The sequence below is a fragment of the Manacus vitellinus genome, unplaced genomic scaffold, assembly GCF_001715985.3.
Source record: "Manacus vitellinus isolate BGI_N305 unplaced genomic scaffold, ASM171598v3 scaffold_29_pilon, whole genome shotgun sequence".
Lineage (NCBI taxonomy): Eukaryota > Metazoa > Chordata > Aves > Passeriformes > Pipridae > Manacus > Manacus vitellinus.
Genome location: NW_021940207.1, coordinates 6,128,906 through 6,142,972, shown reverse-complemented (window position 1 = coordinate 6,142,972; position 14,067 = coordinate 6,128,906). Strand labels below are relative to the sequence as shown.

Below are 14,067 nucleotides of genomic sequence, written 5' to 3'. Positions count from 1 at the left end.
CTGAACCAGAATGAGCACAGGGAGATTTTAAGTCGGTGTGAGTTTAGAAGAAAGGTGTTTGTTTGATCTGCCTTGATCAAGCATGATTCCTGCAGGGTGACAGGCTGCATGCCTCTGCAGGCTTTTTGCCTGTTCTTGGAGTGCTATTTGAAAGTCAGAGCACCTGTTTATAGATAGTAGTTGTACTTCTGTAAACTCTCAAAAAGTTTGCTTCTGATGGAATAAATTACATTTTTTGTGTTGCTGCTGAGCTGGACCCAAAGGGAGAAGGGGAATTCACCAAATATGTTGTTGCTCATCTTGGTGTAGGTCTGCTGCAAATGAAATGGAAAGTTATCAGCAATTGAAACAATTTAAAGAAATGATCATAACACAAGCATTTACAAAACTGAGCAATCCTCCTCTAGGAGGGTGGAAATGTCTCAGTTCATGTGTAAATAGTTAAAAGCTTTGTATGCATTTTTTATGTTAAACTTCCCATGAATTACAGTGGTGCAGGTAGTGACACTTGTCATTTTGCATTACAAAGTCCTGTTTTCATGCCTATAGTGTTCCTAAATTAAACTGTTCAAAGGGAACATTTCCCACAGATGAGATTAAGAAACTTTACTTGTATCTTAAGAACAGGTATTGGAAAAAAATCATATGACTCCATGTATATAGAAAAAAATGTTGTTCCTTAGCATTAAAGCACTGACTTGAAACTTGGCATTTGTTGGCTGTTTGACTGTGCCTTTTGATGTTCTTGTGATAACTCAGTCAATTTATAAGCCCCGGAAAAAAATCTCAGATATGCCTGTGAAGTTATGTGAGCATTTATTCAATCACATTCTTGCTGATAAGCCAAACTTTCATTTGTTTGATGTATTAGCCATGGCTGAGCCTGACCACTTGTTTAGTCAGGTACAGTAGCTGAGCTGGACATCGCTATTTAGCTATTGAATAATAAAGAGGAGAAAGAGCTGGATCTGAGACACTCTGGATATTGTTAGAGCACTAAATCACTTTTTCACAAGGTCAGATAAAAGTGCCAGTTTCCTACAACTTTTCTCTAAAGTGAATGGTCATTTAGTGAAGCACTGGATACCACATGCAAAATAATAGCTGAGCTTATGAATGATAAATAATCTGAAAAGAAGTCTTAAAAATTTGTCCTTTGCCAAGATACATTTTCTTATTCTGCTCTTCAGTTCATGTGTATAAACCAAAAGTTGGTATTACCTAATAACATGGTAGAGAATCAAGTTAATACTCGAGAAGAGAGAGTGTATGAGACAAAGGCCTTTAAAGTAAAATCTGTAAAGCAGGCAACACACTTGTACTTGTGATCTAAGCACAGTCCTGCATCATGGAGAGGATTCACCCTCTGCAACTGCTTATACAAGTACCCAGGGACAGAACAGTTTGATTACATAATGAAAGATGTAGCACAACACAGAAGGGAGGCACATTAAGATTTCTTGGGCAACTAATTCAGTTATGAGAGCTTGAGTTTCATATAATTGTTTTTATATTACCATCATATTAAGATCACTGTTTTAAACACAGGAAATGCAAGTGTAATTGTTCTTAAGCTAAATCAGACTTGGTCACAAAGCCAAAGAGGATGCAACTCTGACCTTGGATGTCTGTTTTGTTTTAGCTAGTGTCAACTGAGTCTCTGAGTGGGTTGATGAGTGCTTTATGTAATAAACTGTGTGCACACAGGGATTTTTTTTTTTTAATGCCCTGGGAATTCAGTCTGTACCAGTACTGTAAAAAGCAGAGAACGTCCTGCTAGAAGGTAATATTTTCCTGTGCATCCAAAGTATGTCCATGAGAAAATGGCTGGATATTGGGCATGATACTGTCTGATTTACTGAGTTTGGTAGTTAAAATGATCCCATAAGTGCAAACATAATGATGTTTCAGATGTGCTTGCTTATCTGCAGATCTTCTAAAGTATAGCATTCGCTTTCACAGCATGTAGAAAAGTCCTGTGAAGATGAGTCTTCTGGTGTTAAGAAAGAACTGAAAATGTAGACTGTACTTTTCCTGGTCATAGACAGCATTTTGATAGCAAGGTGCTGCAAAGTAGCTGTGGTACAGATTTATTTAATAAATTGACTAATAATTATTTCTAAAATACTTCCATTACTGCTTAGAATCAAATGAAGATAATTTAAAGAAATATTAATTCATATTGATTGCTCACTTTTTAGAGGCCTTTGAGTACTAGTTATGCAAGTATTTTACTTCATTTTTTTAAGTGTGTCTCATTTTTGCTTGAAATAGGTATGACTATCCTGCAGAGTAAGACATGCCAACAAAAAATCTGCGGTTAATGTTTCATTGGTAATTGCAGTTCTGACAAAACCAGCTTAAAACATAGACTTGGTTGTTTTATAATTCAGTGCACCTCTTGGCAAAGACCTAACTCTTTTGAGTTACTGAAGACTTACTTATAAATATCAGGTTTCTTAAATAACTCATTGACTTTTTCCTTTACTCAGAGGTCTAGATGAGTCTACATTCTGCTCTGCAATTCACAATGAACACAGCACAGGACTGACAAAGGAAATGCATGATTACAGGTAATATTACAGTATTTGAGCTAAGAATTGTTTTTGTTCCATTACCTGTGCTCAGAGTACTAACAAAACTAGAAGGCAATAGAGTGAGCAGTGTTTGCAGACGGGCTGCTACACTTCCTTCAAAGAAGGCTGTTATATGTATGAAATCCTTGTTTTTCTTACCTGTAGATTAAGTAGGAACTAGACTCTGATATTACATTGACTTACTTTTCTCAAGCAACACTGACCATGGGAATTGGATTGATTAATGCAATTCAGAATATATTTCTGAAATTTTATTTAGTGCTTAACATTTTGAAATAGGATGATGGTACAAAAAGATTAGCTAACATTCTGTTTTCAACCACTTTGACAGGTGTACAGTGAAATTTGGCAGTTGATATAAAACAATGTAGTTATTTTTTCCACATAACTCACCTTTAAGCAGCATAAATGTTACCACAACATACTGTCATTGTTGAAGGGCGTGTATGGGTTCAGGGGCAAACAGACTGATGCCCAGTGGAAAAGTCCATCAGGAGTTGTTTAGCTGGAAAGGTTCTTGCTTGCCTCAAGCTGCAGATTGTTGACAGCTTGAAGGGAAAGCTGAACAAGATCACTCTGCTGCTGCTTGGTTTCTTCTAGTGGTCATTGTGAAATAGGGGATAGTGTACTAGATGGCTAATAAGGATTATTGGATGCCAGGAAGTAGCAAACCTGGCCTAAACTGCAACTAATTTCTGATTATTAGGAAGAGCAGGCTGAAGCTTCCCAGGTCTTAGGACTTTGAAGTGTGTCCCATAGCTTACATGGCTCTGTCTCTGGTTGGTTGGAGCTAATTGCATTTTCCACTTTTTCTTTAAATTATGATTGTCAAGAAATAACTTGGGGGAAAAGAATTACTCTTTTAATATGCTGCTTTAGACTAATGGTGTAAATATGCCTGTCAAGTAATGCAGATGAAGTGCATAGGTAGAGAAGAACCTAGTCTAGAAGAAAGGTCTTAAAATGTAATTTAATGGCATGTAGTTCAGGGATTTCTTAGTTTTTAATTGTGAACAGCAAGCTGGACTATATGTTGTGATATTTATTGTTAGTATTCTAATTCATTGATACAGTACCAAAACTAGAATAGTTTCTGTTGCATTACTGGCTCATTTTTTTGAAAATGAGACCTTCTTAGAGGTTAAAATATGAAAGCATCTGCTTGCTCATCATTTCATTTTCTGGCAGTTTGTGTCTTTTACTACAGTAAAAGCCTTTCCCCTAAGATCATATTTTAAGGGCTTTTTCACATCACTGAGATTTAACCATCTTGGATCCCATCAGAGCTTAGTTTCTTGCTCCTCCTTTCATGATTTGCCTTTCTTCATTCTAAGAATAAAAGTAAGATACAGGACCTTGAAAACTGTGTCTAACTGTAGGGTAAGAGATAACACTCGTTTGAGCTTAGTTTAATGAGAATCACACACTGGCTTTCAGAATGACATATTTAATAACATTGGACCTATACACAGCTTACAGGACAGTCTTGTTATAAAAGAACGTAGAATTAAGTTACAGCTTAAATTGAAGTATAAAATAATTATCTTTGTATTGGAACATCTCACTGTGTGAATGTTTTCTGATAAACACCTTTTGAAACAATGATGCATTAAAGGTGCCACAGATTTAGCAATATGTTATACTTTCCCATATTAGTGGAATTACTTTCACATCAGTAAGACTCCTAATAAAAATCTCACCTTTTTTTTTCTATTTTTCTTTTTTAATACAGAAAAGCATTCTATGGAATAAATGAAATTGCTGTGAAAGTGCCTTCCATTTTTAAGCTTCTGGTTAAGGAGGTAAGATCTTTTCTTTAACAAATTAAAGAAAAAAAACTTTATCATTGAAAAGTTACTGTAAGTGCAGTGACTATTGACTATTGGAAACCTTTCCCCGGAGCCCAGCACTGTAGAGCAAAATTATATGGATGATTTTTATTGAACTCTTCATCTCTCCTTTGAGCTAAGGCTCTAAGAGGCCTTAGCTGTAAACTCTTCAGAGTTCACAACCTGATGCCTTAGCAAGGGCATTAGAAAACGTGTCAGAATTCTTGGAAAGGGTCAGCACCTTATTTAATTTTTTTAGTTAATTTAAGACATTAAATGACAGTGTTCTCCATGAGGAGCCCAGGTATCATATATTACAACATATGTAGTGTTGTTTATACTTCTGTTGGATTGGTTCCCTTGTCTTTGTATTGGGTGGATTTGAATAACTGGCTTGTTACCTATGTGCTGTAATAATGCACAATAGAATTTTGAACAAAGAAACTCTCCAACCTGAAATAACAGAGTAAGAACTTGAGGTATCAGTGCATTTATTAATAAGAAATAGAAAATAACATCTCAATTCATTTAAGAATTATCACTGAAAGTGCATCAGATGTTCCTGTCATTTTGCTTTGAAGTGTAGGGGAAAATGCATACAGTCTTCAAAATCTGCATTTGTGTATTATTTTGGTGAGAACTGTACTTTCAAGAGGTCAAGGAAGTAGTGGAAAAGTGGGATCAGCTTGGCAGAACAGACAAAAATTATGTATAAAGAATTGAAATGTTTGTCTGCTTCATGGAGGATGATAATTCTGACTTTCTTCTGATGGAGAACCCATGTGACCTTTTGGTGTAACTTCAATGTTCTGTCACTCTTCTAGGTTCTCAACCCTTTTTACATTTTCCAGTTGTTCAGTGTGATATTGTGGATCACTGATGAGTATCACTACTATGCATTAGCAATTGTGATCATGTCTGTAATATCCATTGTTAGCTCACTCTACACCATTAGAAAGGTAAGTTCAAAGAAGAAAGATGCATCTTTTTTGATTTTTACTTGATTGCCTTATTTTACTGTGAAATTGCTTACAAATCTTAAAGCATTTTTCAGAGTTATACAGGTAGAATATTGTTACATGTTTTCCCTTTTTGAGCTGGAAGAATTTGGATTTACAGTTTTCTTTGAGACTGTTGCTAATTTTCCATGGTGATGAATCAGTAGGTTGGCCTCAGGTAACAGAAACACCACCCTACTTAAATAAAACCTGGACACAAGTTTATGTACTAAATTGTATTGACAGAGGATTCTGTCTTGCATTGTTTGCTTCTGTTTGAAAAAGCCCAACAGAGCTGAGCACTGGTGTAATGTGTGGATGTGTTAAATTGGTCATTCAGTTTTCTTTGTAGACTTAGCTGTAGCTGATGAAAGTCAAACTGGTAATCATCCTTAAACTGCAATCTCTGAATTCAGGCCAGAGGGGAGAAAAAAACCCTCTTACCTTCATTCAAGTTCATACAACTACTGCAGCTTTCTCTTTTGTATGTGAATGACCAAATGTTTTTATAACATTTTGCATGACAGCATATATTTGTTTCCAGAGTGCTGTTTGAAGTAGGAGCCTGTACAGGTTGAAACACTCAAATTTTATTTGCCCATAAGTTTTCTAAATTATGTTCAAGAGAATGTTTTGAGTAACATTTTGTTGTTAAAGAATGTTATTACAGAATCTCATCGCTTCTACTTGTAGAGTTAGATTGTATATTTAGAAGAAGAAGAAGACAAGCTATACTTTTCAATAACAATCTTTTCTTCCCTTTGCAGCAATATGTTATGTTACATGACATGGTAGCAGCTCACAGCATTGTAAGGGTTTCTGTCTGCAGAGGAAACCAAGGTAAATTTCATGGGTGGTTTGGAAGGTTGAATTTAAGTTGTTCATGAAGTGTGAGTGTAAAGTGAGCGTGCTTCTGTTCTTTCTTTGACCAGACTGAAATGCATGAGTTTCTTAGCAAAATTGCATGGGAAAAGGAGAAGTTGCAGAGTGGAATGTAGATAGCATAATCTGTTTGGGATTAGCCTTCTGGATGGCATTTTTAGTGAGCATCAGGTTTGTTCTAGGTTAGGTGCTTGTCCTCTTCCTGTTTCTCGTTCTCTACCATTCCACTTACGTAACAACTTTCATTGTAGTTTCTTTCTTGACTTAAAGATGTGCATGCATTGGGTCTCCATTACAGTTTATTACCCAGCAAGGGCTGCACATTGGTTTCTGGACTTCTGCTCATTTGGACACCACAGCAGTTAAAGTTGGTTGGTTTGTGGTGTGTGATGTTGTTTTGTAAGACATACATTTGTGTTGGACTCATGTCTTTTTACTGAAGTGACACTAGTTAATTGTTAATATCTTTTGTACAAGCTTGATTCCTTTCATTTGTTATGATGAACTATAGTCATGTGTTTGTGATGGAATTGGGCTTATCAATGGCTTTTTCTGTATATTTTTAAAATCATTTCATGCCATTAATGAAATGTAGTCTTAATTGTCACCACCTGGATCTTGACTGTGAGGATCTTTATCAGATTTTGTAGATAGTGGCTATTTTCAAGTAAACTTGTTTGTATTTTAATACTCAGAAATAGAAGAAATCCTTTCCACCGACCTAGTGCCTGGAGATACCATGTTGATTCCATCTAATGGGACAATTATGCCCTGTGATGCAGTACTTCTCAGTGGTACTTGCATTGTAAATGAAAGTATGCTAACAGGTAAAGTAAACTTGCATGGCTAAATGTGTTAGTTTATACTTGTGTTCTTGCTTTACTTGCAGTATTTACTAGCAGAAATGGATATGTTTATTTTGCTTGAAATGTATCTGTTCTTACAATTTACACTTACTCCTAAATACGTATATACTTGTGTTCTGCTTATCTGCAACAGCAGCCTGGTGCTGTTTGGCAGTCCAAATATGGTTTCTTATTGAAAAGATTTCTTTCTGGTAGTTTGCCTTCCTGCGTTTTCACTTGATGTTCTCGGTGCAGTTTGAATTCTATAGCATTGCTTCTTCAGAAAATTTTTGCCCAAACTTTTTAGCTTCTTCCAAGAATGAAGGTAGTGAATAGAATTGTATTTAAAACCACAAATCATTATCTCAAGTTGTGCCTGCATACGCTGAAACCAGGGACCTGATGTGTTTGAAGAACACATTAGTGAGTAGGATGGACTTTGTATTATTCCTGGGATAATCGGCCCAAACTGACAGCCTTTAGAGGACTGTAGTTCAGAGATTGTGTTTTATCATGTTCAGTTTTTTTGAATATACTTGAGCCTCTTGCTGCTGCTAGCAACTGATAAAAATGGATTGCAGCCCTAGCTTGAGTGCACTTGGTCACCAAAGGAGCCGAGAGTAATTTTCTTCAGCTTCTAATTTTTCTGAGTAAAGATGGGGTGATGCTTTTCAGCAAGATAAGGAAGCTTGTCCTGTTTCTTTCAATGAACTGTATTTTACACCTATGTGATTTGAAGTAAGAGGCACAAAAACTGTATTGATAAATAAGGAATAGAGTTAAATAAATAGCATTTGGGTAAGAAATCTGGTGAGGTGAGGCTAAGAGGTGCTGGAAGGAAGATTGCTCCCATAATCTGCCTCTGTGCTGGTGAAGTGAGATTATATTGTGTTACTTGTAGTTGTGAAGGATAAAATGTCCTTCTTTGATCTTGCTTAGAGACTCTTCTTCCATTTAAGGTGAAAGTGTTCCTGTCACAAAGATTAATTTGCCGAATCCTTCAGAATATCCGAAAGCAATGGGAGATGAACTCTACAGTCCTGAAGTGCACAAACGGCACACTCTGTTCTGTGGAACCAATGTCATTCAAACCCGGTTCTACACTGGAGAGTTGGTCAAGGCTCTGGTAGTGAGAACAGGTATCGATTGCTAAGTTTGTCACTTGTTAATGTGCTACTCCCTTTTGTAGGTGTATGTCAACTGGCTGATACTGCTAAGCTTGGATAAAGGAGTATGCCCCAACTAACTTGATAAATGTCTTAAAACAGTGATGGAACTAGATGGTCTGGAGAGTATCAATGGCAAGCAAGAAAGGAAATCAGTCTTCAGCATCAATTTAAAATGTATTTGAATGCATTTTCAGGTCTCTTGGAAAAGGTTTGACATACCATCAGATTGGGGGGCTAGTGGGGAACAGCTGATTTTAGTGGAGTCTTAGACAGTGCCAAATGTTCTTCTTTACCCACAGTTTTGTCAAAGCACATGGCATATGCGTAGAAATATTAGTTTCATCTCTCTGTCTACAGAAATGCTTATTCATACTAATATGTAAGGGATTTGGGGTTAAATAATACAGATGTTTTATTAAAAACAATTGCACAGGCTAACATAGTTGTGGGATTCTGCTTTACAAAGATCATCTTAAGAAAATTAGTACAAAATGAATGAACACAAGCTACAGTCCAAGATACAATAGAATTGGATAGAAGAAAATGTTGACTAGACTGCTACTTAAAGCAAGTTTTCCACCAAATTACTTCATCCTAATTAACCTCTTCTTTCTCTAGTGTCTTCTCTTGACCTTCTGTTAGTCTATTTTAGCAGTAAATATTCTGATTTTTTTTTTTTACACTGAACTCATTGATATATTTCTAAGGGCTTTTATTAGTCTTTTTTTTCAAAGAAATATTTCTCTTCCCTTGAACACATCTGACCTTTAATAATGTCCATCTCAACTTGTTTTGTTTCTTAAATGAGAAATTTCATGAGCGGAGCCTGAGGTGCACGTACAGCTGGGTGATCCCCAACAGCAACAGAAATGAACTGAGCTGCTGGAGGTGTATTCCTTCTGCTCTGCAGGAAGGATAACACTTTTTTTTGAAGTTTGATAACATGGTCTGTAACCCTTACAAAGAGAATTGTAGCTGCTTCCAACATGCTGAGTCCTACTCCCCTGACATCGGAAGTCATGTTTTTAGTCCGCTTTTTGCCTGTGACAGTGAGTTGGCTCCTGTTGTAAACAGGATGAATTGAGCTCTGTGGACTTTGTTCAGGTTTTACATATGGACAAGTATGCTTTTCCTGCTATGACTATATATAGAGAGAGGAGCAAAGTGATATAAAATCCTTTGTTCTTCTGTCTGGTTTGCAGGGACAGCTTTTAGGCAAATAGGGAATTTCCCTCTCCACAGAGCTGGATAGATGTCACAGCACTTGTAGCTTCTTGTTCTTAAGATGTTTGATAGTAAGAACAAAAGTAACCCTCGCATAGTGACATACAAGTAAAGATCCTTTTATCTGAGGGAGGGCGATGGCTCAAATTGAAGATAATAGAAAATGTAGTCCTTAAAAGAATTCTGGGAGAGCAGAACTCCATCTGCTTGTGTGCAAAGGCATGTAGTCCTAATCTTGTCATAAACCAGGATATATGATGGATCTGCTGGGACTGTACTCACAGTACTCTTCAAGTTAAGCCTTTAACATGACATGTTTGATGTTACAGCTGAAATACACATAAAATACTGATGAGCTAAATGTATTCATTTTTTTCGTTCTGAAACTCAGTTCATGAATATGTTAGTATGTATGTCATTGTGGCTTAAATTGTAAATAATTTAAAATTGGTTATTTTGTTTTAGAGAACAGAATTGTTCACTGTATGTCCAATGTATTCTCAAGGACACCACATTTTTCTTTTCTTTTACTGTTTTACCCTGATGTGTTGTAGCCTATGTGGCTACAGACCCTTCTGCAAAACCATTAAAAAAATCAAAAGTTCTTATTTTTTTGTTGAGTACTATTAAATTACAAAGCATTTATGACTAAGTACATACAGACATGCTGAACTTCTCTGAACAGGCCCATGGTTTGTGTTCTGCAGTAGCAAAATCAAAGCCTGGAGGCTTCATGCCTTGTTCCTCTTGCAATGAGCTGATCCACTTTAAGACTGATGCAGTAGATGCTTTGTTCTGGTAGAATCTTGTATACCATATCGGGGTGGAGGGCTCAGCCTTTGCTGTGGTGGCTTGCAGACTGCTGTGGTGGCTTGCCGGAAGACCTGACATTGATGCTGAGGTTGTAGTCTAAGCATATAGAAAATGTTTCGGGCATACAAAATTGGGCCCTGGCGTTGGCTTCTTCACAGGTTGAGGCGAAGGTTCAAGGAAGATCTTGGAGTATCTATTGGTTGTTTGACTGTAAGACTCTTAGAAGGGTAGTCATCTAGTTTAGGTGTCAGAATGTGATCAAGAGGTGGATTTCTCCAAAAGATGACTCTCTGCACTGCAGTTTGTTTCTGAATCTTTCGTTCTGACTGTCAAGGAAATTACAGTGACTTTCCATTTACGTATGTGATGTTGGACTCCAAGAATAACTTCATTTTCTTTTTGCAAGAACTGGCTTAATTAGACAATAAATATACCAACTGTGAGGGACAAAATGCAGTACAACAAACTGCCATGCCAAACCATGTGAGGGTTTACTGCTGCTGCAGAAAAAGGGTTTGTTTGCATCAGCTCATGTCCTTGCCATAGGAGAAAAGCACTTAGTATGATGTGCACGTACATTTTTGAAGCACCTTAATTACAGTAATGCAAAACATCTGTTACTGGATATTGAGAAACAGTCATAATGAAATTAGTAGCTTAAGGGTTTTATTGAGGTTTTTAGTATATTTGAATAGCTTTGCTGTTGTTTATACTTTTAGTAACTAACTGCTTTTTATTTCTAGGCTTTAGTACTGCTAAAGGACAGCTTGTTCGTTCCATACTTTATCCAAAGCCAACTGATTTTAAGCTCTACAGAGATGCCTATTTATTTCTTCTGTCTCTGGTGGTGGTGGCAGGCATTGGATTTCTTTACACAGTTGTCAATAGCATCTTAAATGAGGTATGTTTTAATTTCTGGTCTAGAACTGCCTTATTTTAGAAAAGGGTTGACTATGACTTACAACACACTTCAGATGCTGAGAAACAATTTGATTAAGTGAAAATTTCTTTGCTTTATTTTGTATCAATAGAATGAGAAAAACAGGGTTACTGAGAACAAAATGCATCACAGAAGCAGAATTTGTATATATTACAGAGAAACTTGAGTTTACCTCAATTTCTGTGGACCCAGCTATAGATTTTTATCTTTGTTATAAGTAAGGTTGCCATCTGACTGATATCTAGTTGGAAGAAATAGGATACAACACATCTAAAGCATGCTGTGAGCAAAAAAATCCTTATCAAGAAATTGGTAACTGATAACTGTACATTTTTTGGTTTATTGGGTTTTCGTTCCCCTTTCAAAGTTCGTCATTATTCAGTTACTATTTTAAAGTAATATATTTTCAGAGGGAAAAGTGGAAATGTGAAGTTATGGGTTGTGGATAATTTAGGACCGGATTAGTGTGGTTGCTGATGGTGGGTGAAGATTGTGTGAAATGTCTGGGCAATCCAGAACACGCTGTACTGGGCTTTGCTCTTGGTAACACTTCAGTGGCATAGTGAATCATTTAAGCAGTGAGATCTTGTTCATTACCTCTGAGCTTTGTTGCAGGTTCCAGCCCATACCATCATCATTGAGTCTCTTGACATTATCACTATCACGGTGCCTCCAGCACTCCCTGCTGCCATGACTGCTGGCATCGTTTATGCACAAAGAAGGCTGAAGAAAATTGGCATCTTCTGCATCAGCCCACAAAGGATAAATATTTGTGGCCAGCTGAATCTTGTGTGTTTTGATAAGGTTAGGTAAACTTTGGAACTTTACCATGTCTTACAAATGGGAATTTGTATAGACAAAAAAGGAAAATTACTTTTCGTATAAGTTAGGTCATTTTTTATCTCTTAGCTTCCAGGTATTCAGTGTTTGCCCTCTAGTAACTCTCTTAATTTATTCTTCTCTAAAAAGTTGTTATAATAGGGATGCTTTCTTATCTCAAGACTCCCAACTCCCAGCTTACTACTGGCACCCCAGAAATGTGGGAGTTGAGGTTTATTAAGAGCTTTATTTAGTACACAAGCTTCTGAAAAATTGAAGTGTGAAGTCAGACTTGTTTCTTGTTTTCATTCATTTCAATGAAAAGCCAAGACAGCATACTTTGTTATTATTCCTTAATAAAAACATGAGTGAAAGACAGTAATGTCTCTAGCCAGAATTCTTTGCTTTTGGTTATTTCCTAAATAAAATTTATTTTCCTCCTTAGATTTTATCTCAAATAATAAGTACCCACACTAAATTTATTATTTCCCTTGTAAATATATTCCAGTTACTGGTTTAGCTATGTAAGAAAGTACTGCTAAAGGTCAGTACCTATTTTCCTTTATTCCTGGTCTCTGAATATTGAGATATTGAGCTATCATCTTTGGATTTTAGGGATCTGTTTCATTGTCCTGTCTCTAGCAAGGGGCATGATTGCCTTGAATTTTTTTTGAAGTTATTTAGTGGATTTGGAACTTAGTTACCCGCAAAAAGCAAGGGAGATACGCTATCTTTTGTCCTGAAGGCTTGATTTGTAAGTGGATTTGAAAGAAAATATGTTGTTCAGGTGTAATTTGGCTAATAGCTGTTAATTTTTGCTTTACCTGAGGATAATTTGTTTCTGAAGGCTTTTTCTTACCATGCCCCTTGGTCTGTTTTGCAGACTGGCACACTCACTGAGGATGGCTTGGATCTTTGGGGAATCCAACGGGTGGAAAATGCTCGGTAAGGGTGAGCTCAGAGCTGATGGCAAATGTGATACTCAGTTGTGCTGTAATAGCTTCAGCAGAATAGAATAGAATAGAAAATTAAGTGTGATCTGATATGTGCTTGTGTTTCTGTAATGAGCTGTAGGAATGCCACTGAAACTATGGCTTAGGTGTAATTCAAGTTGTAACTCCCTTAGGAAGCTGAGGAGGAATTTTCTTTGTTAAAGTCTGAGACCTCATTAGGTTCATACAGCAAAACTGTTGCAGTTCAACTGTTGCATGTTTCCTTAATCCTGTCCTTCTAAGTGATGACTTTTTGGTCTGCTGAAATGAATGAGCTTAGCTAATTGAGTTAATGACAAAGTGATAAGAGGCCTTTTTATGGGGCATCAAACTAGATAGTGAATGAGTATTTGAAGTGGAGTGTTTGAAGGAGGAAGAAGTTGTGATGGTTTCTGAAGATTCCAGCCCAGAGTCTTAATTTGTTTTCTGTGATGTGTGAAAACATGAGTGAAGAGACTTATGCAGTCAATTTTCTTCTGTTAATATAAACAAACCTTTTGAATTGGCTCATAATAAATAATTATAGTGCTAAGTATATTATTACTTCATTGTTTCAGTTTCCTTTTGCCGGAAGAGAGGGCTTGCAGTGAGAGCTTGCAGAAGTCCGAGTTTGTTGCTTGCATGGCAACTTGTCATTCCCTTACAAAAATTGAAGGGGTACTTTCTGGGGATCCACTTGATTTGAAGATGTTTGAAGCAATAGGATGGGTAAGTGCCATTTTTTTCCTGAAAATCACATTACGAGAAAGTAAAAGTTAATGAATGTATAAATTAGTTGATTTTTTTTTAAATACAGATTTTAGAAGAAGCAACTGAAGAGGAAACAGCCCTTCATAATCGAATCATGCCAACAGTGGTTCGACCTTCAAAACAACTTTCCCCGGAATCCAAACAAGCAACAGATCAAGAAATGGTATAAAAATTCAAAACAATTGGTCTGAGTTAAAGTTAAGCAAATA

The 14,067-nt window shown here is 36.6% G+C and overlaps 1 protein-coding gene across 4 annotated transcripts in view; it reads left to right on the top strand.

Annotated features, from left to right (window-relative positions):
* The window catches only part of ATP13A3 (ATPase 13A3), a 58,469-nt gene that overhangs the window by 24,146 nt on the left and 20,256 nt on the right, over positions 1-14,067 (top strand). For all 4 annotated transcript variants that reach the window (XM_018074923.1, XM_018074922.2, XM_018074924.2 and 1 more), the window contains exons 6-16: positions 2,493-2,573; positions 4,330-4,399; positions 5,251-5,385; positions 6,192-6,264; positions 7,002-7,133; positions 8,111-8,290; positions 11,101-11,258; positions 11,913-12,101; positions 13,000-13,061; positions 13,666-13,816; positions 13,905-14,021. In XM_018074923.1, coding sequence (XP_017930412.1) covers positions 2,493-2,573; positions 4,330-4,399; positions 5,251-5,385; positions 6,192-6,264; positions 7,002-7,133; positions 8,111-8,290; positions 11,101-11,258; positions 11,913-12,101; positions 13,000-13,061; positions 13,666-13,816; positions 13,905-14,021 — 1,348 coding nt within the window. The remainder of the gene's footprint in view (positions 1-2,492; positions 2,574-4,329; positions 4,400-5,250; positions 5,386-6,191; positions 6,265-7,001; positions 7,134-8,110; positions 8,291-11,100; positions 11,259-11,912; positions 12,102-12,999; positions 13,062-13,665; positions 13,817-13,904; positions 14,022-14,067) is intronic.